This window comes from Candoia aspera, chromosome 11 (genome assembly GCF_035149785.1).
Source record: "Candoia aspera isolate rCanAsp1 chromosome 11, rCanAsp1.hap2, whole genome shotgun sequence".
Taxonomy (NCBI): domain Eukaryota; kingdom Metazoa; phylum Chordata; class Lepidosauria; order Squamata; family Boidae; genus Candoia; species Candoia aspera.
The window spans coordinates 4,429,481-4,456,007 of NC_086163.1; the positions used below are offsets into that span (position 1 = coordinate 4,429,481).

Below are 26,527 nucleotides of genomic sequence, written 5' to 3' on the forward strand. Positions count from 1 at the left end.
CGGTGTTGGGCTGCCTGGTCTTCCAGCAGCTGCTGCCCTCCTGCGTGTGCCACGGTGCCAACCGGAACGAGCTTCTGCTCAGTAAGGTGGGGAAGAAACGAAAGGAGAACTTACGCTGGCAGATTCCTGCTGGGTCGCTTGGGCCGCAAACCGAGCCACGTGGTTAATGATGGGGGAGAAGTTGGTTGGTCCGTAGAAGCGAATGTGAGGCAGGCAACTCGAGTAGGCTTGGACAATGCCTTCCACGCCTTCACAGGGGAGGAACAGAAGACAGCATGAAGGCGGCCGTTTCCAGTGGCACCCATGCCAGACGAGCTCCATTCCCATCCCAAAGGGAGCCCCTTTCTGATTTAATAACCCTTATTCTATCTTATTTCCTTGCCTTGTTTTTCTCTTCTACTCTGCCAGGGGCTGAGAGGGTTCATACCCGTGAAATAATTTCATTTGATTGACTGGCCCGGGACATTGCATCAACCCAGCTATTAGTGTTCAAAAGCCCTGGGTTGCTGAACTCACCCAACACTGATTTATTCAACGGGCTACAGTTAAACCATAGTGTGAACCCAGTCACTGTCTCCAATATCGTTGGAGCTTAGATGAAAAGGCCTCACAGACAGACCACGCTCTCTCTCTCTCTCTTTTCCAGTTAGTTTGCAACTTTTTTATTCAAAGAATCTTTGAAGCTGGCGGCCTCTTATTTTTATTCATTTTTATTTTTGTCTTCTTCGCTAGCTGTAGAAGCCAGAATCCATGGTTAACCCATTTTATGTTCACACCTGTTCTGTGAGATTTATTTCAAAGCTTGCCTTGGGCCAGGAAAAGATAAAATATAATCCTGTGTTTTGACGATTACTTAATTTGATTTATCAAGGAAACTTCATTTAATGGACCATGGCATTTGGATTTATTCCTGCTTTGGCAGTTGCCCTGGAAGACTACTCAGAAAATGGACCAGTTATGACCAATTCAGCCCTGTTCCTTACTGTAATACATGAAATAGATTTATTTGTAATGTTTATTTATTCCTTTCTTATATCTATATCCCATGTTCCCTCTTAGAACTCAAAATCATATATAGAACATTCTTTCTTCCAGGTTTTCCCCATGAAAACAATCCTGGGAGGTAGTCTGGACTAAGAGCTAGTGCCTAGCCCAAATCACCCAGGCATCTTCTCCACTTCCAGTCCAGTAGTAACCATTATACACAATCTCACCAGCCTGTTGGGAACCACACGGTGTATCCATTCAAAGAACTCCGGTAGCACCTTTTCAGACTAACACACTTGTTTAAAAAACATAAGCTTTTGTGAGTTGCAGCTCCTAAATGCTTCTGCTTCTAATAAAATTCGTTAATCGGAAAAGGTGTTACGAGACGCCTCCTGATTTTGGGTTACCGTAGACTAACACAGCTCTCCTACAGTGGGCATCCATCGGTTTGACAGCAGAAGTCTGTTGGAATTATCAGGGAGCAACTCAGCATTGTCTCATAAGCATAAGGGGGTCGCTCTAGCAAATCACATCTCTATTGTGCTTGTGGGAAGTCATGTGGGTCACCTGACTTCCTCTTCCTTCTTCATGGGCTTGGGGAGTAACAGTCTCCATTACCTCGTGGGCAGACATGCAAGCAGGGGGGCTGCAGAATGCAGCTCTCCCCCTTCCATCTTGCTTGCACGCAGACTTTCTATTCCACATAGAAAGTGCCTACAAAGAACCAGTGATGATTAAGTGCTTTCTACTATGAATCTACTTGTATCCAGACCTACTGAATAAAAGTAAGCTATCTCTATTTTTCTTCATCTAACTACAGTGTGAAGACTGAATTCTTTTCTGAATACAATTAAGCTTGATGTGCAAGTTCCTTTTTTTTGGTCCACACTTCTACTCTGCAAGATTGCTGTTAGCTGCTTGGAGTTCTTGTATTAACCTTAAAAACTCCATCAAAGTCTACCTGCTGAGTTTTCTTTTCAAAGCCCTCAATGTCATCAGGGGAAGATACCTTGTCCCTAAAGCTGTCCACCCTTTAAGACTGTCCCACAAAGCCTGGCTTGAAGCAGTGACTTGGGTGGTCCAGGGAGATCTTTAAGAGAAAGAGTGCTGAGTCTTTCCCCGGAAGGTGAATCCCACAATGCACCTTCTCAGCACCTGCCCCCAAAAGAAGGAACACCCTCCCTCTTGGTTGTTAAGAAGGTCTTTAAAACATTCTTATCCCACAGAGCCCTTGGGAACAGATGGTACTTGGCTCCAACGATTTGGTTCTTGATGGCCTTTATTTGTTAGCTTTTCACTGGGCAGACTGATCATGGAGCTTTTATGACTTTTCAAATGGTGAAGGGTTTCGAGGACTCACTTTCAAGCCATTGCAGATGCACTTACCAAGGCAAAAAGGGTTGGTAGGATTAAAGTTAATGGCAAATTCATGAGAAACCTGCAAAAAAAAGTAAAAAGGAAAACAGATTAAATTTTGGCTTTTTATAAGCCCAAAGCACCTCTGACATCAAACCTTTAGGACAAGCCTTGGTGTGCACCCAATATCCTAAACCACTGTTTCTCAATCTTGGCAACTTTAAGATGTGCAGACTTCAACTCCCAGGATTCCCCAGCCAGCTGGCTGGGGAATCCTGGGCGTTGAGGTCTGCACATCTTAAAGTTGCCAAGGTTGAGAAACATTGTCCTAAACCGTAGACCACAGATAATAAACCACAGTAGCTGCATTTGTACCACTTCCTAAGCCAAAAGAAACTAAATTATGGCTTACCATGATGCCTCTGTTCACTTAAGACAATGTAATGCAGTTAGATTTTGGCTTAGCTCCTGTGATTTGCAAAGTACATGCTGTGGGTCCAACGTGCACTGCAAACATCACTTTAAAGTGAATTCTGCTGGAATGCCAAATTGGAAATGAGGCTATATTGTCATACAGTTTTGATAATACAGCATTCAGCTCATGCAACCAATGAGGATGTATGCATGCCAAGACAGAATAGTTGTGCAAGACTGCCCAACGACTTCCTTTTTTTATGGCAAAACCTGCACTATCCATTGTATAACCAGCAGAATTTTCTCTCTTTCATCCTGCCTTTTAGCTTGGAAGCAAAATGGGACATTCTAAAATAGACAAGAGATGCAGTCATAGATCAGCTTGTTAATAAGAAAAATATAGGGTGGCATCACCATCATTGTCATCTTCCTATTAATCAACAAATAACACAGTAGAAAGAATAGAAAGAATCACATGTTTGAGTGATGTTCTTGGAAGTCTGAGTTCTAACCAGGAATCTAGAAATTATTCAAGTCACTTCATAAGATGTACACGCCCAGCAAGGTGGAGGTTTGTAAATCATTTGATATAGTTGAAATATGTAGTTCTTGTAAAAATGTTTGTGCTTGTTTTTAATAGTACTTCCTTTTATTGGTTTTATATTGAAAGATTGCAAAAAAATAAACAGAGTACAAAAATACAAAAGATAAAGAATTAAAAAAGATAAATACTAAAGACGATGAATAAACGATGAATAAAATAAACCAAACCAAGAAGAGAGAGAGAAGAACCCCCCAAAGGAAAAAAACCCAGAGAAAAATAAAAATACCAATACTAAATACCTAAGTATATATAACAAACATGTAAAAATCACTCATTTATTTTTAAAAAATCTTATAATTAGTATATTATGATCAACTAAGAAAAGGATTAAAAACCTTTAAAATACTACTGTATTGATATAAAAGACAATGAAGTTTTATCAATCTATTGCTTTAGTTTCTGATGAGTTGAAAATACTGTCTTTCCCAAAATGGATAAATTACACATTTCCAAAAGCCAGTCAATGTCTGGGATTATATCACTTTTCCCATTTCTTAGAATTATTCCAAGTAAAAATGTTTTTAATCTGTTTGTTATTCTGCCTAACGCGCCAAGAACTTTGCAAGTGGTTTCCCATAACCTATCATTTCAATTGTTAGATCTCTATATGTTGTAATGGTTTTTCAATGGTTTTTCCTTGATTCTGCTATCCCTGGGAATGAGCACATCTACAAAAATTACTCTTCATTTTTATTATTGTTCTATCTTAATATCTTACATGTTGTGCTCTAGCTGACAATCAGTTTGCATGCAAAAGTCACATCAAATTTTAGCATCATCCTTTTCAATAACTTTTCCAATTCTGTGATTATACCAAATTTGGGAAATTTGGAAATGATGTAAGAGGCCAATGAATCATAGTGGCTACTGTGATATTGCTTGCACACAGTCATTCTCAGCTGTTGCATCCTCTAATTATATGACCCACGGTTTCACCTTTTTCTTTCAAAAATCTGCACTGACGGCTGCTTGGGACCTATTGAATTGTTGACTCCATCATGTTTATAGTGCTGGTATTATTATATATTATGGTTGATCGCACAGCCAGCCAGATGTTTAGACTGGAATTGGCACTTTTGTCCACCTATTGAGTCCTTCTGAAAGACCTGGGATAGGCAGATGTTGTTGTCTAACAATATTAAAGGTATCATCACGGGATGTCAGCTGTTCCAAGTAAAGATGATGTGATGATTTCCAGGCCTAAGAATATTGGAGGGCAGTTGAGAAGCATGGATCTAATTAATTTTAGCTTCCAAATTCAAAACCAAAGGAAAAGGAAAAAGGGAAGTGAAAGTGAATTTGCTTAAATCAATTACAGGTAGTCCTCACTTAATGACCATTCTTTAGTGACGGTTCAGACTTAACGACAATGCTGACGAAACCGACTTACAGCCGGTGCTTACGCTTACAACCATCGCAGCATCCCCACAGCCACGTGTTCATGATTTGGGCTCTTGGCAACCAGTTAGCATTTATGACTGTGGCAGCATTCTGTGGTCATGTGATCGCCATTTTTGACCTTCCCAGCTGGCTTCTGGCAAGCAAAATCAATGGGGAATCACGGATTCACTTAACGACCATGTGCTTGCATAATGACTGTGATTTGCTTAATGACCACCACAAAAAGGTCGTAAAATCGGGTCAGATTTGCTTAATGACCACTTCGCTTAGCAACCAAAATTCCGATCTCAATTGTGGTTGTTAAGCAAGGACTAGCTGTATAGAAAAGCATTATGCCCAAGCTAGAATGTCCTGTCTACCAAATGGGGAAAAATCAGGAAACTGGTAGCACCTTTTCTGACAAAGAAATCTTATTAAAAAGCATAGGCTTTCGTGAGCCTCACTGTTTTGGCACTGAGAAACTGACAGGGAGGAGTAAACACTGGGCTGACTAAGAACCAGAATGAACTACGAAGTCGCTAACTCACCAAAGAGAAGACGAAGGGAGAAGATGGTTCCATTCTCCTCTTCCCCAAAGGGTTGAGGGATAGGAATAACTATAATTAATATGCTGGTGTATTATCAGCCCAAAAGCTCATCACTGCTTCAACTATAATTAATCTGACAATAATTATACATTTTGAAGTATTAAACATGCAGGAACAAAGGACCGACAGCACAGGTTTGCCAGCAGAAATTTGGAGTGCAAAAGCACCAACACACATTGAACAGTGGTGGCATTTTGAAGAAAAAAAAATGCCATTGTCACCATGGTGCCTCCCACGCTACCAAAACTGTGGCCTGGGCCAATAGCTGTGGCCTCAGCTTCACCGGGTGGCAAAATCTCCACGCTCTATGTTCAACTATATTTATTTTTTAAAATGTTTATTGACAGTTTTTATTCCTGTAGTCAAAGCAAATACAAACTAAACTCAGAGGAAGAAAGAGAAACAGAGAGAAAGAATAAAAAGGGCAAAGAAAGGACAAGAAGAAAGAGAAAAGAAATATATAAAGAAGTGACTTCCCATCTTCATCACAAGACGTATAAACGAATTTGTTAACTCTTCACCCCTCGCAAGGTTATAAACGAGTATCTCTTTTTTTCCATAACCCATCCCTTATCTATTTGCACATCCATAAAGCATCAACTTTTCAGTCCTGGTGTCAGCAAAAAGTCCATAAAGGGTTACCAGAGCTTTATAGAAACATATCTTATCTATGGTAGACTTTATGGGGAGCAAACCCACTTGGCATTTTCTTACCACCCTGCCAGGCGGAGCTTCTGACTCGTCCCTTTCAGGAACAGCTGGAATCTCAAGATGTTCTTTGACATTTGCCGCAGACTCCTGTGTCTGCTGTCCTACTCCTTGGTTCTTTGAAAGTATTGTGCGGCACCATAGCAACAGGAGCACCAGGAGAACAAAGCAGGATCTATCCATCCCTTATCTTGAATGTTTATTTCCTTTTATATTCTGGTCGCTGCTGCACAATATCCCAGTCTGGGTTTTATTGCATGCTGCCTGTAAAACCCAGGAGACGGCTTACCTTGGAAGTTATGGAGGGGTCAAAAATTAAGGGCAACTGTGCTCAAGGTGACGTCAAATCCTAAAAATGTGAAAATGCTATGCCTACAGGTCCACTTCAAGTATGATTTCATTGAGCTTCCAGCTGTCTTCATCCGGCTTAGACCTTCAGCTCAATTATACATTTAAAGGTATGGGAATGCTATAAAACTCTGGGCTGCCTGGCGTCTCAACTACCAGCTGCAGAACAAGCTGCCACAATTCAAAAGAGCCAGTGATGTGGGGAGATGGGGATTATTGCAACATGCTCTGCTGGGGCTGCTCTTGAAGACCACACAGAAGCTACAGCTGGTGCAGAATTTGATGGGCCAAGCAGTGATGGTCATGCCACATTATGCCCATGTAACACCACTGCTTCATGAGTACACTGGTTACCAGTAGGCTTCAAAATGCTGGTTATCACTGGTAAATGCCTTCATGGCACAGGGCCTGGTTGTATGAGTGACCACCTCATAGTTTCTGCCCTCCACAACTGGGCACAGTTGGCATGCTCTGGGTCCCATCCATTAAACAGTGTCCTGTGATGGGACCTAGGAAGCGGGCCTTCTCCGTTGCAGCCCCTGCCCCCTGAAACCCCCCCCCCGAGAACTGATTGCCCCCCCCCGACTTGTTCAAAAGAGTGCTTCAGGAGGCACTTCTGTATAATGAGTAACATGTTGTGTCTGTGCATGTTTCTGCTCTCCCCTTGTGTTGCATTTGTGTGCGTAGGTAAGTGGGCATCAGGATGCACAGGCAGGCTGCACACACGCTGCCCCAGGTCATGTGACCAGGGGAGGAGGGAGGGGCTTGGCATGGAGGAGTTGGCACCGTATGAGCCACTTCCCCACTCCCTGTCCCATAAGGATGTATCTGAGGCCTTTTTCTGGAATGTTTTTCTCCACAACCCCAAACCAGATCTGGCCCGTTTTCGAACTGTATTTTTCTTTTGCTGGTTTCCTCTCTACCACCAAAGTTGGTCTCATTCTGTTGTGTTACTGGAGAGTAAACCTGTGGACAGATGGAGTCCTGAGTCCTTTACGTAACTTCTTTCCAACATTCTGTTGGGTTGGAAAGAAAAAAGAGACTATTAAGAGCTAAGTTAGTAGCCTGCCTGTCATTTGAAGGGGTGTTAATCAGATGGTGCTTTTACGCTTTACTCCTTCAGGTTGCAAAGCAAAAAGTTCAAACTACAAGCAGGGATGGCAGTGAGTAAACACTGGGAAGCAGCTACAAAAGACCTGATAATTATTGCTAATTCAGATTAACAACAATACACCAGAATCGTGATAGCAGGGTGTCTCTTCCACCAGAAGAGTGAGACTACAGGTAGTCCTCGCTTAACAACCATTCATTTAGTGATGGTTTGGACTTACGACAGTGCTGAAAGAACTGACTTATGGCTGGAACTCACACACGACCGTTGCAGTGTCACCACAGTCACATGATCATGTTTTGGGCACATGGCAACCAGTTCACATTTATGACCATCGCAGCATCCCATGGACACGTGATCACCATTTTCAACCTTTCCGGCCAGCTTCTGGGAAGCAAAATCAATGGGGAACTGCATGATTTGCTTAACGACCATGAGGTTTGCTTAATGCCTGCGGTGATTCGCTTAACGACTGCTGCAAAAAGGTTGTAAAATGGGTTGGATTTGCTTAATGACTGCTTTGCTTAGCAACTGAAATGCTGGTCCCAATTGTGGTCATTAAGCAAGGACTACCTGTACATGACTTTCAAGTTTCCCTCTAATTCTTTGACTCTATCTCTGCATTCAGCACAATAGTTGAACTTTTAAATGCTACCTCTCCTGACACATTTTCTTCTTCCCAGTACCAGTTAATCAGATAGCAAATGTCTCTTACAAGCTTTGCCTGATAATTTGGATTTAAGATTGAAATCAGCATGTTAGTAAATCAAGACAGATCCCTTCTTCTGCATATGGCAAGAAAACGAACAACAGATTATCATTTCAACACATTTGGACAGAAAGATTTCCTATCTTAAACCTTCAGAAACAAAATAGCCCATCACCCAGCCTTCTTTCCTCCCACTTCATTTTAAATTCCATTAAAATGTCAGGAGCAACAAAGTGGTCGCCTTCAGAAGCAGGACATTGACTGGACTCATTGCAAAGAGGAAAGGACAGGCCAAATACTGTTTAATGCTCCGGGAGTGGGTGAGTCATTCCTTAGCTGAACATCACATACTTAATCTAACAGTTACCAGTACCATCCCCCCTGGGCAGAGGGTGCATATTATGCCAAACCCCCATCTAAATGGCAAAGAAGCCATCAAAATCAATTGCACATTGATTTCTACCAGAGAGCTCAGCCATTAAGCGAACAGCCAAGACCAAAAACTGCTATTTGCCATTCAACCCCGGCAAGGTTCCCTCCCTGCCTGCCCAATCAGCTCCCCATCTAATCAGGGAGGGGAAATAAATGGGAAAAACCACAGGGGAAAATCTAATCTTTTTCTAAAGATGGAGCTCCCCCTTAACCTTTGGCCTGGAAAAAGGCTGTTCAGGAGGGGAAGCGTGAAAATGAAACTTTCCAGATATTTTCTCAGAAGCTTTAACTAAGTTCTGCCCCTGCAGATTGTTAGCCCCATGAGGTGGTCCAGACAAGAAGCACACCCAGGAGGACTAGATCTGTCCTTATTGTAAAGGTAAAGGTAAAGGTTTCCCTTGACGTAAAATCCAGTCATGTCTGACTCTAGGGGGCGGTGCTCATCTCCGTTTCTAAGCCGTTAGAGCCGGCGTTGTCCGTAGACCCGTCCGTGGTCATGTGGCCGGCATGACGACACGGAACACCGTTACCTTCCCGCCGAAGCGGTACCTATTGATCTACTCACATTTGCATGTTTTCGAACTGCTAGGTGAGCAGGAGCTGGGACTAGCAATGGGAGCTCACCCCATCGCGCGGATTCGAACCGCTGACCTTCTGATCGGCAAGCTCAGCAGCGCAGCGGTTTAACCCGCAGCGCCACCGCGTCCTTATTGTAAAGTTACATTAATAGAATCTTGCAAGACTGAAAGTCGTTTTCCCCTCCTTTCCTTCTACTCTCCGGAAAACTATGGAGGGTCCCATCTGAGGCTCTTTCCATGCCCTCCCTCCTTCTGTGGGCTGAGATACCTTTTCTATGATGGTTGTCCAGTCTGCAGCTCTTCCTCCTGTCTCCCAAGGTCATTCCCACATACAGTTACACAGATAAACCTATGGAACTCAGCCCTATAGGGTAGACCAGACTAAGAAACAGGCACTATGTAGACCTAAAGCTACTTTTATTAGAACAGCTATAGTGACAGAATCTTGCAGGTCCCAGTGTGCTTCCCTCTGTCCTTGAAGGCCAGCCTCTCTCTTCACTAAAGGAACAGACAGAAGAAGCAAGCTGAGGCAGCTACAGGTAGTTCTTGCTTAACAACCATTCCTTTAATGATAGTTCAGACTTACGATGGTGCTGAAAAAACTGACTTATGACCAGAACTCACACTTATGACCGTTGCAGCATCAACGCAGTCATGCAATCACAATTTAGGGGTTTGGCAACCAGTTCACATTTATGACCATCGCAGCATCCCGTGGTCACGTGATCACCATTTTCAACCTTTCTGGCTGGCTTCTGGCAAGCAAAATCAATGAGGAGCCACATGATTTGCTTAACAACCATGTGGTTTGCTTAACACCCGCAGTGATTCGCTTAACGATTGCTGCAAAAAAGATTGTAAAATGGGTCGGATTTGCTTAATGACCACTTTGCTTAGCAACTGAAATTCCAGTCCCATTTGTGGTTGTTAAGTGAGGACTACCTGTACTGCTTTCACCTACAAGATGAATTGCTGATGACTCCCTTGTTTCCTGATCACTTGCACCAACTGCAATGTGCAAACCGGTAGAAGCACGTGATTTCAGAAGTAGGCTAGCAAATTCATGGAAGCTTGGATATCAGTGCCTGCAGGTTACCTACACAAGGATTGCAGGGTTATTTGGGATTCCTTAAGAGGGCTGTGCAAAGCTTTGGGTTCCATCTCCAGTGGGTTCTTCAATGTGCACCAAAGGATTCTTTCCTCCCTGTCTGTGCACCGTAAGCTGCCACCAGCACAACCCATCCCACCAGACAGCTTGCCCTAAATCCCCACCAATGTCCTGGCCTGTACACCTGTTCCTTTCTGCAAGGTCTCAGGAGGAAGGGAGAGCCCCCCAGCATCTCCTCTGCTCTGGAGGTCCAAAGTACACCCAAGCCACTGTTCCCCCAGCCTTCTTCTGCCTCGCCACAAACCTCTTCTGCCTGGAACAGCTGTGGGCTGCTCCGTATCAGGAACAAAACAGCTGCCTTTTGTTCCCCGTGTGAACCAAAACACTAGAAACACACATCTTTTGGTCTGGCTGCAGAGTTTTCCATTCCTAGCTGTGGCAAGGACTTCATACTTATTGAGCCGTTTCTAACTTAAAGTTCTGTATGACACTTCCTTTCTTGCCCTACCTCCAGCACCAAATTTATTTCTTCACTTGTGATGCCCCCTTTCCGACAGGCACAAAATGCAGCATGCATAGCACCCTCTCTTCCAATTTTCCGTACAACCACCCTGTGAGGTAGGCCGGGCAGGACGATAATGGCAGTCAGACAAAGACCAGACAGATGCATTTGCACAATAGGCTGAACTTGGTGAAGGTGGTGTGGTTTGGCACGGTGCGTAAACCCAGCTTATTTAGTTAGGCTTTGATTCCATATATTGTGTAGAACCCTACCACAGTAGGTTGAGTAACCAGGTTAAGAGGGTTGTGTGAACGTAGCCCCTGAGAGGCTCAAAGGTACCCAATGGCCTCCAGGATTTGAACCTCAGTTTCCCTATCAGGTGATGATGATGATGTTGAGTTACTGAGTTTAGGACATTAACTTAGGCACCCTCAACTTTGGTGCCCTTTGCAAAGGTGTGGAATTCAACTCCAGAATTCCCCAGCCCGCCTGGCTGTTGCTAAGGATTCTGGGAGTTGAAGTCAATCTACCTTGGCCAGGACAGCTCTCTGAGTGCTGTGAAGGCCCATCCCCTTGGTTCAGAACCAGACGGAACCACTGAAAGCTTCACCCCACCTAAAGAAACACTCTAAGCCATGGCCTTGATTTACCTTCCAGTCCGGTGGTAGCTGGGCCCCGAATCCCAAGGCAGGAAACATTTTGTCTCTACAAGAGAATGAAGAAGAAACAGAAGAAACATGAGAGGCCCAAGCGAGGAAATGCCCGTTGCCAATTCCAGCTTCTCCCACCCCGAAGAGAGGAGGGCAAAACATCTCAAAGCAACGTGCTTCCTCTTTGGAGCAGGCGTGCAAAACGCCTCGCCTCAGCCACACAAGCGTGCCTGATGGGCTGTTTCGAGCTCCCTTTTCAAACCGCTTCTGAAAATGCTCAAAACAGCCCGTCTGCCGCTCAAAACTGCTGTTCGCGTGGAACCTTTGTATTCGAAACCGGGGGTTCCAAATTCAAAGTGGTCTGAGGGAAACATTTTGCACCTCCCTAATCCCTAACTTGAGCACAAAGATCAAGTGAAGGATGGAAGAAAATGGGAGAATTCTGCGACTTAAGTAAACGCAACAGGCGTAGCAGAACAGTGCACTTGCTTTGGCCTATCATTTCTGTTTCTGCCAGCTGAGGAAAGGATTTGGAGAGTGCTAATTAATATTCCTTCTGCATTAAAAATACACCCTCCCCAAACTGGTTTCTGAGGAGTCACACATTTCTTTCTTTTTTCCTACCATCATAAGGACTAGAAACTTTAAAAGAGCCCCATGCCCAGCCCTAGCTATCTCTGCTGACTGGAGGGGAAGAGGGACTGTGAACAAGTCAGTATGTAATTTAAGAAGACCCTTCTTGGTTCACTTAAGTCCATCCCATTTCTTGGGTCTGACTAAATATTTTTGAAATATCACCAATAGGAGGTGAGGATACAGCTATCCTCATTTAGCGACTGCCTCATTTAGCGACTTTTTATCACTCTGGTGATAAAAAAGTAACTTTGTGATCAATGTCTGTATTTATGACCTTTACAGGTCTGTAAAGCAAAGGAAAGGTGAAGTAAGATTGTAAGCACAGTCACAGTTTCAGTTAGTGACCACTTCACTTCACGGCTGATTTGTTGGTCCCAAGTGTGGTTGCTAAATGAGGACTAACTGTACTTACTTTCTGGTGGTTTTCTCTCCCCCACACCCATCTTTTTTTCCTTTTTGGGCAATCAAACTAGACTGCTCTTGGATATGAAGGCCCCATTCAAGCAATCACGGCTCACAACTCTCGGGAGGCCTAACACATACCTGGTGCACCCTTTGGGTGACCTATTCCATGGCACTTACGTGTCATAGTCTTGGATAATCTGCCCTACTGCCCAGATAGCTGAAAGGTATTCATTTGTCCCCATGGGGTTAATGTAGTGCAAAGACGTTGGATCCCGAGGATTTCCGTTGGATGCCGTGAAGTCAATCCCAACCTGCATGGAAAGATGGAAAATAGCCGTCATATTATTCCTGAAATTGCTCTGTGGCTGAGGCTGAGATACTGGCTGAGATAGAGCACTGCTGATGAAAATGAGAAAGACCCCCTTCTCCTCCTTTGACCAGAAAGACTTCTATGCTGAAACAGGACTCGTTCAATACTGGTTTGGACTGATCTTTTTATCTCAACAGCCGGCACCCAGTTGGCTGACTTTATCTGGGCCTGGAAGCTAAGAAGAATCAGGACTGGTTAACATTTGGATGGGGGATCACCAGGAAGTACCAGAGCTGCAGACCAGACAGGTAAGTGGAAGAACCTCCTGGAAAAAGGTCATGCTACTGAAGCCAAGGAATCCGCACCAACGTGTCCACAAAGAAGTCAAGCTTGCCTTGAAGGAGACTTTAATTGCCCAGTTAGGTGGCTGCAGCTAGGTGACCTTGTTTGATCTCAGAAAGCAAACAGGATTAAACTCCTTGGATAGAAGATTCAGCCCTGCAGGCTATGAAAAGCAGCTCGGAAGAAGGCAGCATCAGCCATTTCTGTATTGTTGGGAAGATGACGCAGATATGCCTGGAAAGCTGTCAGGAGTCGAATCTGATGCAGGGGAACTCAGGAAGAGGGCAGCCCAGAGCGATCCATTCACCCGCTAAGTTGCTGCTCACTCCTGAACTAAACCATTCCTTGATATCCTATCCTAACCCAGCCACCTTTCCAACCTCTGTGCCTCCCTCCCCATTCCTCCTTTTCTTCTCTTTTCCCTTCCTTGGTTCACCTTAGACCAGTGTTTCTCAACCCCAGCAACTTTAAGTTGTGTGTGGACTTCAACTCCCAGAATTCCCCAGCCAGCATGACTGGCTGGGTTCTCTCCTTTTTTATCCCCTAACTTTTGGTAGACCCAGTTTGAGCACAGAAGCTAAGCATGGTCTGGCCTGCTGAGTACTTTGATGAGAGGCTACCAAGGAATATCAGGGCTGTAGATGAGAAGTCGAGAACCGTCGGAGAAAAAAGGAGGACCAAAGAATTTCCATACCACCAATCGCAGAGAATTTCCATTCTATCATGGATGTGTCATAAAGTCATCAAGAGTCAGGCTTGACTTGAAGGAAACATTGCTGTTTATCCTTGTATTACAGCAGGGTTTCTCAACCTGAGCAACTTTAAGATGTGTGGACTTCAACTCCCAGAATTCCACAGCCAGCAAGCTGGCTGGGGAATTCTGGGAGTTGAAGTCCACACATCTTAAAGTTGCTCAGGTTGAGGAACACTGGAACATCGAGGTGGCTGTAGTAAGTGCTACTCTTTGCTTTCTAAAATAAAACCACTGGGGCCAACTTGGACCGGAGGGCATTGCTGCCCACTCTCGGCCCCAGTCCAGCTTGCTGCAGGAGAGGGTGCCAGCCTCTTCAGTGATTCAAGCTTCAGACCGATGCCCCAGGTTTTATCCGTGGTGCTGCCCTGCAACTGTGCCATTATGCGGCCGTTTGTGCTGCACGGAGAACGCATTTCTGCTCGTCCCAGTTTCCATGGCAACCCTCCCTCCCTTTCCATGTGTGCCTCATTAAGCCAACACAACACATTAAAATGGAAGCCCCACATTTGCTTCAAAACTCCTGTGGGCTGCGCCTCGGGAAAGTAGTTTGGCACAAGGGGTCGGAGGGCCAAAATCCACACCTTTCCTGGCAGGCCAAACCAGAATCCAGTCCAGTGGGCACTGAGAGTAAAATCTTCCATTGCACGCACAGGAGAGATTGGCAAACTTTCCAGGGGAAAGAAGGCTGAAGTTTTAATTCCAAGTGTCATTAAAATCAGGGCAGGATCAGGCCAGGGAATTCCCCATGAAGCACCAGAGATTCTCTATATAATGCGGATTTTTTTTTTCTTATCTTCTTGAGCCCGAAAAGCAATCACTGAAAACGAGCGAACAGGAGGCCGGGGGTTTCCACAGGATGAGTCAAGGAAGTCAAGATGGTGGCTGCGACAGTGCAATCAAAGCTCCACCTGGTTTTAGTGCACATTGTCAATGCTAAGAGCACATTTATAAGGTTTTTAAACCCAAATTTTGTTGGATATCTTCTCAGTGATCCAAAGTAATGGAAGTATCTTGTAAAGCAAAGAAACTCATGTTCAGAAATGGAGAGCTTTTTTTCTTTTTTACAAAGTGCCGCAGGGGTCTGCAGGGTGCGGTCAAAAAAGTCAGGATGGCAGCCACAATGGTGTGATGGAAGCTCTGTCCCTTTTTTATCTGCGTGGCATGCTTTGATCACACTGTCACAGCCACCAAGCTGTTCTTGGGCCATGATCAGAAACCCTCCCCATCCTGGAGCGATGCCAGCCGTGTGGTTCTCAGGCCATTTCTGGAGGCAATTCTTGGCAAAATGTTGTGGTGGCGCCAGCAGCAGCTTTGAAACTATACAGGTGAAGGGTCCAAGGGAAGAAATCTAGTTTAAGCCAGTTAGGTGCATTTTAGGGCTGCAGCACTGGAGATAACTCTTCAGGCCCATCTTGAAGCTCCAGGAACTTTTCATAAAATCCAGTGGTGTGGAAATCAGCAGGAAGCATGTGGACACTGTAATGCAGGGTTTCTCAACCTGAGCAACTTTAAGAAGGGTGGACTTCAACTCCCAGAATTCCCCAGCCAGCTTGGGGAATTCTGGGAGTCGAAGTCCACACATCTTAAAGTTGCTCAGGTTGAGAAACCCTGCTGTAATCAAGGATGAACAGCAATGTTTCCTTCAAGTCAAGCCTGACTCTTGATGACTTTATGACACATCCATGATAGAATGGAAATTCTCTTTGATTGGTGGTATGGAAATTCTTTGGTCCTCCTTTTTTCTCAGACAGTTCTCATCTATAGTCCTGATATTCCTTGGTAGACTCCCACCCAAGTACTTACTAGGCCAGACCATGCTTAGCTTCTGTGCTCAAACTAGGTCCACCAAGAATTGGGGGATAAAAACAAGAAAACCCAGCCTCGCACATATACCGTGCCCATTTTCCACCATCATCCACAGCCATGGAAAATGTTTAAGTGTGGTCCACAGCTCCCTCAAGCTGCCAGCCCTGGGTAGAGATAACATCACAGCACCTCTGGCCCCAAATGGTTCAAATAATATCAATCCCAATGTCCCCCGCCCCTCATTGCCTGCTACTTCATAAAGGGGGACACAGGAATAGATTAAATTCAGCTGTAACTTAGCCTTTCTTTGCTTCAATATTTGGGCCTCTGGGTCCACCCAGGAGGTTTTCCCCTCCAAGCTGAACCCCAATTCCTGATTCGGTCAAGGAAGTCTGACCAAACCCCTTCCTGGGACACAGTGTCCCAGGTTAATTAAGAGTGAAAACATCTGAAAGAAAATTTGGATTTTCTGCCTTAGGCACCAGCATGCTTTGTCCTACCCCTACTTGTATGATGTCTAATTGGAAAGTAATTCTTAATTTGCTCAAGTAATGAGGTTACCAAGGAAACATGCATAAGAAATCATAGCAGAAATGGTCGATGTGTTTGGGAGGGAGCAAATCCAGCCTGGTTGTGGGTTTCTAGGCCAAATAAACCAAGTTTGCTGCATTGCTTTCCTTACATCCCAGGAGCTGGATTGATGTCACTTGTTTTGTTGAACTTCTGGCTGCAACTGCAATCTGAATTGAAAGGGATGGATTCCACAGCCTCAAACCCACACCCTTTAGGATTACCTAATCTTGAGATTTGTAATTCCCCTCTATGCAGTGGTGGATCAAAACAACCCCCATGCATCAGCTTTACCCATGTTTCCCAATCTGGTTGACTTAAGCTATAGAGTGAGAAACCTGATGCCGGTTTAACTCAAGGTTACTGTATTTAGAAGCTACAGATAGTCCAGAATGCAGCAGCACAAGCATTTTGGGGAGCCACATGGTGGATTCACATAAAACCTCTACTGCGTGACCTGCACTGGTTCCCAGTAGGGCCCCAGGTGCAATTCAAGGTGCTGGGTGTCACCTTTAAAGCCCTGCATGGCCCAGGGCCAGACTACTTGCAGGATCATCTGTTTTTGGTGGGTTTGGCCCATCCCACTAGACCTGGCAAGGTGACATGCTCCAGGATCCTTCTCTGAAGCAATGTCATCTGGTGGGACCCAGAAGGTGTCCCTTCGGTGCTGCAGTCCCCACCCTTTGGAAAAGACTTCTCCCTCCCAAGATTAGGGTGGCCCCAATTCTGTTGGTTTTCTAGAAGGCCTTGAAGACCTAGCTTTTCCCTTGGCAGTGGGGCCAGGATGTTAGTGGAGCCCAATCTATGTGCCTTCGTTCTGTTGCAAGACAATTCATAAGAAGTGTTGGTTATTTTTAATTATGTGTTGCCTTATGGCATTTACACTGTGTTATTTAATGTACTGGTTTTATTAGCTATTCAGAGTTCTTTAGTTAAGATGGGTGGCCATATAAATTACTGAAATGAATAAATATATACATTCCAGAAAACAATCATCTGGCCTTAATCCAAGCAGAGACCATAAAAAGTTGTATTTAGTATCAAGGTTAAGTTTTAAGTCTCTGGAGGTGGCATCTGGGGGGCAACCTTGTCTGGTCAGGAAAGCTGAACAGGATGCGGCCCAATTAGTACTTGGGTGGGAAACCACCACAGAATCACAGACAAGTCTTCCCTTCCTCCCTCCTTCCTTCCTTGTGCCTCCGAGTCCGATTTGATTCCTGGTGAAGCCCCTGCAGCTTTGTTGGCAACCGTTCTGGAAGTGGTTTGCCACTGCCACCTCCTTCCCAAGGCTGACAGAGAGGGACTGACCCAAAGCCACCCACTTAGCTTTGTGCCTAAGGTGGCATTAGAACTCACAATCTTCCATTTCCTAGCCTGGTGCCTTTAACCACTACACCAAGCTGGCTCTCTTATTTCAGTTAGTCTTGACTCCATGGATGAGTCAGTGCAGAGTTTGGAAGTGGTTGGCCCTGGCCTTCTTCTTCCCAGGGCTGAGGGAGAGGGAGTGGCCCAAGGTCCCCAGCTGGCTTTGTGCCTAAGGTGGGACTAGAACTCACGGCCTCCCGGTTTCTAGCTTGATGCCTTCACCACCACACCAGAATGGCTGGGAAGACTGTGAAGTCAAAAACACATCCCAGCAGACACGTCTAAAAAACATCCCTGCAAGCCACGTCTATATTGCTGCTAAAAAAGAATTATATGGAGGTGTTTGTGGAGTCACCAGGAGCCAGGCTTAACTCAGGACAGGCTTTAAGGCGTTATTGCTGTTTTCATTTTGAAAGCCACAAGGAGTGAGCTGCATCTCACAACACAGACTGTAACCTACATCAGAAACTTTTCTTTGAGTTATGATTCTTTGCATTTCTGTCCTGCCTATTTCCATGCTGGAACTCAGATTGGTGTAGGTGGGGATTCCATCCTGGCCCTCACCAGAAGCGAACATCACCTATTCTCTATTGCTCGTCCTTCCAACGTCTTGCTAAGCCGGTGGGAAAAAACTTGTTGGGGTTTCATCTAAGCAGAGAGCAGCACATACCCTATAATCTTGCGGGACACAGTTCCCATGTGGAGGAGACATATCTGCGCTTAGTGAAGCAAGCCCCTTTCCAACTTCCAGGCATTGCTGATGCTTTAATTAATGCTGAGATTTAACCAAGAGGCCACAACAGTGATTATATCGTTAGCTTTCATGGAAAGAAGTATCATCAAGATCCTTACCGTAAACATTAACTGGCAGCCTCCGAGGATGTAATCCAGGAAGGAGTAATCTCGGGTGATCTTAAAGTTGAGGTTAAGGATTTGAGAGAAGAAGAAAAGGAGAAAGAGGGCAAGTTAATGCAATGCAAGACCGCTTTACTAAGGACTGCTTTATTCCTTTATTCTAGTTTGAATCCTCCTGGCAGGCATCGCATTTCCAAACACTGTGGCTGGATTTACACCACACATCTAACTTTAAACCAAGGAAAATAGAACACAACGGTTCTGCAAACAGAAATGGTACGTCGTGGTTTCAAGCGACAGGTTGGTTCACAGAGGTAGGGGCCTGGCATGCTACAATCCACTGCATCACAAACAACTTAATCCTTTTTTTAGCTCAGCCTAGCATGTTGTGTGGACTCAGCAGTGCGGCATATCAGAAGCAGCAGATTGGAGGTGGGGAGGGGGATAACGTTACTAGCAGTGCTGCTGATTTCTGTCAACAGAGGTCTGTCTTGTGCAAAACTTCTCCTTGACTCTGTTGGACACATTTGCCTGAGGAAATTTCACGATGTTCGAAGCATTACTAAAGCTATCATCCATAGCAGTGCGTCTCAACCTTGGCAACTTTAAGATGGGTGGACTTAAACTCCCAGAATTCCCCAGCCTGCATGGGGTCATAGCAAGCCCAGGAAAATTTGCACCCCAGGTTAGCCTAAGCTAAAATGGGACTGGACGCGGAAACCCTGCCTTGGCATGTTGTGTGAACTGGGCCAATACATGAAACCTTAATGGGCTTTATATATTTTGGGTGAATCATGGTACATACGTACAGCGATTATGCTTTATTAACTGTATTTGGATTTTGCATGTTGCGTGAGCCCAGAACATAGTATAGAATCAGTGTAGAATGGGGGTCAAATCTGGATAATTAGTGTTCTTCTGGACTGTTTTATCTCATTGCTTTTATTGGTCTTGCTTATTCACTCCTCTGGGCTGAATAAGATGGGAAGGGAGAGAGCGAGAGACAGACATGATGCGTGTGACATGATGCGTGTGAAAGTATCGGTGTTTACTCATATTGTAAATGCAAAATGAGAGGCAGAAAGGAATAGCCTTCAAAGCAGGACTCAGGCAGTTGATTTGGAGAGGGAGGGACTAGATCCTTGGCCCATTTTCAAAACACATGGCTGGCCTTGGAGGCTGACAATGGCTCAGCTCCTGGATGGGGTAGCAAAACAACCCCTTTGCAGACCATCTGCTGAAGCTTTATCTCACTTGTCTAATTTGGTTGAATGACCGGTTAATCATGCCTGGGCTGTGTATTCATCCTGGCTTGTCAGAGTTGGCATTTCAGAATTTATTGCATTTGCATAAGAGTTTAGACCCTGATCTTCTGATCATTCAATGCCATCCTAGAAATCTTGGTATTTCCACGTCAGTAATTTTGATTTTAATGCAAATCTGAAAGCAGTTTAGCATTTATAATTCGTCAAACTGAGAAGCAAAGGTCTGGAGCAGTGTTTCTCAACCCTGGCAACTTTAGGAGGTCTGGACTTCAACTCAAAGGTGGCTGGGGAATTCTGGGAGTTGAAGTCCAGAGCTCTTAAAGTTGCCAAGGCTGAGAAACACAGGTCTGGAGAATCTAAAGGAGTGAATGACTAAAGAGGACTTATATTTCAGAACCAGAGGAGATATTAATTTATCATATGCAGTGTTGATTTAAGTAATAAAGTGCTTTGGGCACAATCTACTTGGTGCACATGTGGGTTGTTCATCTGTACTGCTTGATAATGTGCCACCGAGTGTGCAGAAAGATTCTCCACTGCAGCACTGGGGCATTAACAGACTTTGACAAATACCTCATTGTCTCACCAATTTTCCTACCTAACCTTATGCTCAGGATTATTTAAAAAATATCTCCCTTTCCTGAGACAGGCAGTCCTCAACTTACGACCACAACTGGGATTGGAACTTCCATCACGAAGTGAGGCGGTTTTAAGTGAGTCACACCTGATTTTACAACCTTTTTTGCTGTGGTCGTTAAGCGAATCACATGGTCATTAAGCGAATCCAGCTTCCCCCATTGACTCTGCTGGCAATCATGTGACCCTGGGATGCTGCAACCATCGTAAATACATGCCAGTCACCAAGCGCCTGAATTCTGATCACATGACCACAGGGATGTTGCGATGGTTGTAAGCGCAAGTACCGATCACAAGTCACTTTTTCCAGCGCTGTTATAACTTTGAATGGTTGCTAAATGAATGGTTGTAAACTGAGGACTACCTGTAATAGTATTTCAATAGTCATAAATCGAGGACTACCTGTAATAGTATTCCAAATGTTTATTTTTAAGGCAGGGCAAAACTACAAATTACACAGCCTTTCCCCCATCTACCCCATACCCTTCCATATTCTCCATCTAAACATGCCATTCAGGGAAGAATACAAGATTGTCCATTCTTTTACAGCCTATCTGGAGGGAAGGAGTAGGCCAGACTGTTTTAGGATAAAGCCATCAGAGTTTGAGTTTGGGAAGGTGAGAAGAAGAGAATTAAATTCCCTCCACCTGTTTTTCAGCTGCAACATTCCTGTTTTTCCCTTACTTGGAAGCCTATAGGGAACAGCCCCCAACTGCCATCATTTCCAAATTACATATTTGTAAAAAAAAAAGAAAAAACCAAACAAAATGGTTCGTCCTTCTAAGAAGTCGCTGTGATTAGCCTCGGAATTAAATCATAACCGTTTCAGGAAAGAACTTACTTTGCAGGATTTTATAATGATGATGCCTGAATTCTTGTAGCTTCTTTTCTTCTTCTGTTTTTTGGGATTGATGCATTCAAACTCTACCTGCGTATTTTTTTAGAAGAAAAGAAAGATCATAGTAAATGCAATAATCTTGAAATTTTTTTTTGACTACTGAAAATATTTTTTGTTCTGAACTTGCTGGGAAGGCTGGGATTTGCAATTTCAAAACACTTGGGGGGACACCAAGTTGGGGAAGAATGATTTAAACCACAGATACCCAATATGTGGGCTGCAGGATGCCTGTGACCTCCAGTATCCATGTAGTAGTGCCCCCACCACAACCCCAATGTGTATGGGGCAAAATTTCCAGCCTTTTGGGGGGAAACTGGGGCATTAAGAACTGAAAAGGTTGTGTGAAGCCTGGGCTTTGAAGATACAGGTAGTCTTCGCTTACTGACTGCCTTATTTAGTGATTGTTCAAAGTTACAACAGTTGAAAAAAAAATACAGCTTTGTGACCAATCCTCACACTTATGACCATTGCAGCATCCCACAATCATGTGACCGCCATTTGCAAGTTTCATAGCTGGCTTCTGACAAGCAGAAGTCAATGGAGAAGCCAGCAGGAAGTCGCAAGTCATGGTCACGTGATGTCTTGCTTAACAACCATGGTGATTTGCTTAACGACAGAAGCGGAAGTGAGGTCATAAGCCCAATGCAGTCATCTGAGGTTTTGCTTAGTGACCATGGCGTTTAGCAACAGAATTGCTGGTCCAAATTGTGGTTGCTAAATGAGGAGTACCTATATAAGAGGCAAAATGTCTGGAATCCTGGCTCTACCTACTCCAGCGATGTCCCAACCACCAGCCACCCCCCCTGCAACCATTGCACCCAAAAATAAAAAATTCAGCATGGCTCCTGAGCTAAGCAAGAATGAAGAATGGACCTGAGCATGACTTGATTACTCCCAGGTAAGAGCTTAATAAGCAACACTGAACTTATTTTATTAGAGGCTGAACTTTCACAGACAGAAAGATATTAGGGAGACTTATAATCCACTGTATAGTCTGATCCTGCAAAGCCTTTTTTGTTGTCCTAGCCAGGCTTTCACCTTCTGAAAACAGGAAGAAACATCTGTTCAAGAATTGTAAACTTGTCATGATAGAAGATGATAGGCGAGCAAAACCACAAGGTCAAAGAAGACACCAATCCACAACAGCCCATGATGATGTCACGGCCATCACGAGGTTAACATGCACCTGACGTGAATTTTGTAATTTGCTTCAGTGCTCGTGCAAATGATGCAGTTTACAAAATTCACCTCATCTGCATGTGAACATCATGCTGAGCATTTCACCTCGTTTGCACTTTAATGCCATGACAGGTGCTTCATGTCATTTACACCCTAATGTTAAGATGGGCAAGGCCTCACCTGACCCCCTTGACTCCCCTCTGTGGACCTCAAAGGCTCCATTTCTCCTGCTACATCTTCTATCCACGCACATCTGGATGCAACCCTTAAGGTTAGCTCCGGGCAGCCTTATTGGCAATAAAGGTGTGCAGGCTTCAGTCAGAGAATCATGCCAGGCAATGTAGCATCCCTAATGTTGGCCTGAACTTTGGGATGGGATAGAACATCTGCCTGAGCTATTTACAGCCAGCAACTACATTTAGAAGCAGTCAGCTCCGGAGAGAAGCTAACGCAGAAGCAGCAGATGAGCGCAGCGGGGCTTCGAGTTGGAATGCGGAGAGGATGTTGATTACTCACTACGTAAAGAAATGCATGTACCCATTTTATTTTTAAGCTTTTTACGCAGAAGCATAAACTACAACTGAGAAATAGCTAGCTAGCTAGCTAACAGGCTAGGAGACAAAATTAAAATTTCATTCCTAGCCTCCAAGGAGCTTTGAAGTCATAATGGCAAATGGCCATTTAAACAACAGATCTGCTGATGTTGCATGTCCCTCCAAGTGTGCCGAACTTTTCCCACAATTTAGAGACTGGCATTTTTTTTAAGGCTCTGAACACTAAGCAAATGAATAGTTTTTGTTTTTAATGACCCAAATTATGAGATTTTGGAATTCCCCATGAGCTTCCACTTCATGAATTGACACAGTAGGTTAAAAGCTGGCCATTTATCAGCTTATGTAATCTTCCATTTCTTTATTTCATTTAGTTGTTAGAGTTATATACTGTCTCTCCAAGGTGGTAGAGGCAGCACTTCCTCCTCCCATTTTCCCTCCCCACAGCCCTGTGAGGTAGGCTGGGCTAAGAAAGAGTGACTGCCCCAATGTCCCACAAGGAACAACTTCCTTGGTTGAGAGGGGACTAGAACTCTCCTAGTCCAGTACTTTAACCACTACCCCACCCTGTCTCTTGGGCTGAGATGGGAGGCCTGGCCCCAAATCCCCCCAGGAGCTTCCATGGCTGAGGGGGGACTAAAACACCGGGTCTCCCTAGTCCTAGTCCAGCACCTTCACCATGAGCCCACACTGGCTGGCTGATATTCTGGGATACTAGCTTATGCAAACTGACATTGGCTGTCTTGGCCAAGGTCCTCAAAGAACCAAGGATTGATATTCACAGTGAGTGGGGAGTCTGGGCTTTGGCCCAACAAAACATCAGCACCTTGGAGAGCTCATGCAGGAAGAAACAGGTGGATTAGCTCTTTCGAAAGAGCTGTTGTTTCCACACTTATCTGCAGATGGTGGAAGGCTTAAGAAGACAGGCTAAGCCAAGACACCCTTTTAGCTTTGCGCTTGCCTGATGCTGTTTCTATGTTTACCTGTACCCATTTTGAGGCCTCCATCTCCTGCATGGCTAAGACACTGCAGAGCTCCTGAGAGGTTATTTCCTGACTCTGGGCCATCCATGAGTGGAGGACTGCTCCCCTAGGCTGGGATGGCACCAAAGGAGTGTTGATGGCTTTCCTTGAAAGGGAGGGCCTGGGCCTGGAATAATCCCAGACTGTGTTCCTCAAATGGTCAAGCAAGTTAACTTGAAGACCAGGTTGTTGCATTCAAACCACCTGCAAAGCTTGGCTTGTTTCAACTTGGGTTAGCTTTTGTGAGGCTGGTGTGTTTTGGGAACACAGCCTTTTGGAGTGCAGTTTCAGAACCAAATTAAGGGCACCATGTGAATACAACCTTAGCCCTCTTTAGGGTTTTGCTGAAATCCTGGTGCTGGTGATTTATCTCATCACGCTGAGTGACAATGACTCTCTGGAGGTGATAAAAAGGCAACTTTTCCAGACCTATCATAAAATGCTACAGATTGAATGGGGGGCCTTTTGTGATCCAAGCATATACTCTACAATTGAAAAGGGGACTTTTCCATACAGTTTTTACTGTGAGGCTACCGAACATCCACAAACACACCAATTATGAATGAAGATGGCCTATCATCTTATGCTGTTGATAAACTTGCTGTGTGGGAATGGAAATTAGTTTGGCTGGAGGGAAAGAAAAGTTATAATAAAACGTATCACAGAATATTAGGAGCAGGCAAAGCTGTATACTACTGGCCACAACAGCAAAGAACTATGGAGTAAAAATTACAGATGGAAAATAAAGATCTCATGTGGTGCTTAAGGACAAAAACAATATGAAAGGTAGAGAGCAATGTCAAATATTCAAATCATTGCTAAATACAACTCTAACTGAAGTTCTATATCTTAAAACATACAAAGTATTTATAATTCCGTTAATGGCCGTCAACCCTGCCCTATGAAGTTATTCCGTCATTTCTCCTCCACCTCATTAGAACCCCAGCTACAAATAATTTGGAGAAGCAAATTAATGATCAGGTTGGAATCAGTGTTAATATGTTTTCTACTACAGATGAAGGTTACTATGGTAACTAATGATTTTGGCCGGGTGAAGAGGCTGAATTTAATTGTCCTCTTTTCGGATGTTAATTGTTGCACTGAGGGAGAAGAACTTGCCTGGACTTGTTTTAGTTTCAGTTTCCCTTCTGTGTAGGCATGTAGAGAGTTAAGCAGCTCTCACTGAGAGCCTGTAAGAATGCAGAAGCCTGTAAATATGTTTGCTTTCTGTAAATAAAATTATTTTTATAGAAACGCCTGGTGTGTGACTTTTCTGATCTCTCCTGGGCCAAATGCTTTCTAAGCACTCTGCCAACAATCAGAACCCCTAAACCCAACACAATCAGTTGTGGCAGCAAATCACGAAGACAAACTTTATCATAAAACAGTGCGGATCAAAAAGGAGCTTTAATTGGGCAAATATCAGTTTTAACTTGGCAGAAGATGGGATATTTGCTCACGAGGGTTAGCATAAAGACTTGATGATGAGGAAGAGTTGGGGAGAAATGAAAATCACTGCGTAGAAGAATGAAGTTGAAGAAGACCCAGGAAAATGGGATGAGGAGAAATAACCAGGAAGCGCTGGTCCTTCTTAAAGGCACATCAAGACAGACCCACATGGGGCTTTTCAGTAGAGTTCCACTGAGTAGACTGAAAGATACCATGGCAACCATGATCTAAAGCAGGAGCTTCAAACTTTTTCAGACCGTGGTGGTGAATGACTTCATGCTCACATCCTTCAAATCCACAGTTGTTCTTCAAAGCTTACCACAGAGGCATCTTTGCACATCATGATGACAGAGGTCTGGAACTCCCCAATGAAGTCATGTCCTCCATCGTTGTCATAATCGTAACAGACAATCTGGCAGACAAGGGAGAGGAACAGTCAGAATTCTCACCCAGCTTACTGAGGTCCCAAAAATGGCCCACCCAAATTTAAACATTCATTCCCGCTTACGAAAGGGAAAAAATCATGAAGATGCTCATTTCTCCCAGAGGTAGGACAGCATTTACCAGGTATCTAACACCGAGATGATCTCTGCAACAAGCTGATGGAGTAATTGCAGTGAATATCTCATGAAGCACCAAACCTGTGAAACCGTTGATGGCTACGTTAGCATCTCCTTCTTTCAAGCTCAGGACATGGAGAACTCCAGACAGCCGGTGCGTTGTAGTAGCTAAGATGTTGGACTGATATCAGAGAGGCCTGATTCTAGACTATTCTAGTCTATCTTCAGCCACATAAGCTCATGGGGTGACTTTAGACTATCATCCTCTCTCCCAAGGACCACTGTGTTGATGTGATGGTCTGTGGGAATGGCCTTGGGAGACAGGAGGGAGAGCCACAGCCAAGGCAACGGTCAGACGAGAGGTATCTCAGCGCGCAGAAGGAAGAGGGGGTGGGAAGCATCTCAGAAGGGGCCCTCCCTGGTTTTCGG

The 26,527-nt window shown here is 44.4% G+C and overlaps 1 protein-coding gene across 1 annotated transcript in view; it reads right to left on the minus strand.

Annotated features, from left to right (window-relative positions):
• Positions 1 to 26,527, minus strand: part of CPNE2 (copine 2) — a 117,761-nt gene that overhangs the window by 5,156 nt on the left and 86,078 nt on the right. The window contains exons 8-14 of the mRNA XM_063312712.1: positions 25,858 to 25,950; positions 21,281 to 21,367; positions 18,536 to 18,595; positions 12,714 to 12,847; positions 11,496 to 11,550; positions 2,374 to 2,425; positions 115 to 248 (exon numbers count right to left, since the gene is read on the minus strand). Of these exons, the coding sequence (XP_063168782.1) occupies positions 115 to 248; positions 2,374 to 2,425; positions 11,496 to 11,550; positions 12,714 to 12,847; positions 18,536 to 18,595; positions 21,281 to 21,367; positions 25,858 to 25,950 (615 nt within the window). The remainder of the gene's footprint in view (positions 1 to 114; positions 249 to 2,373; positions 2,426 to 11,495; positions 11,551 to 12,713; positions 12,848 to 18,535; positions 18,596 to 21,280; positions 21,368 to 25,857; positions 25,951 to 26,527) is intronic.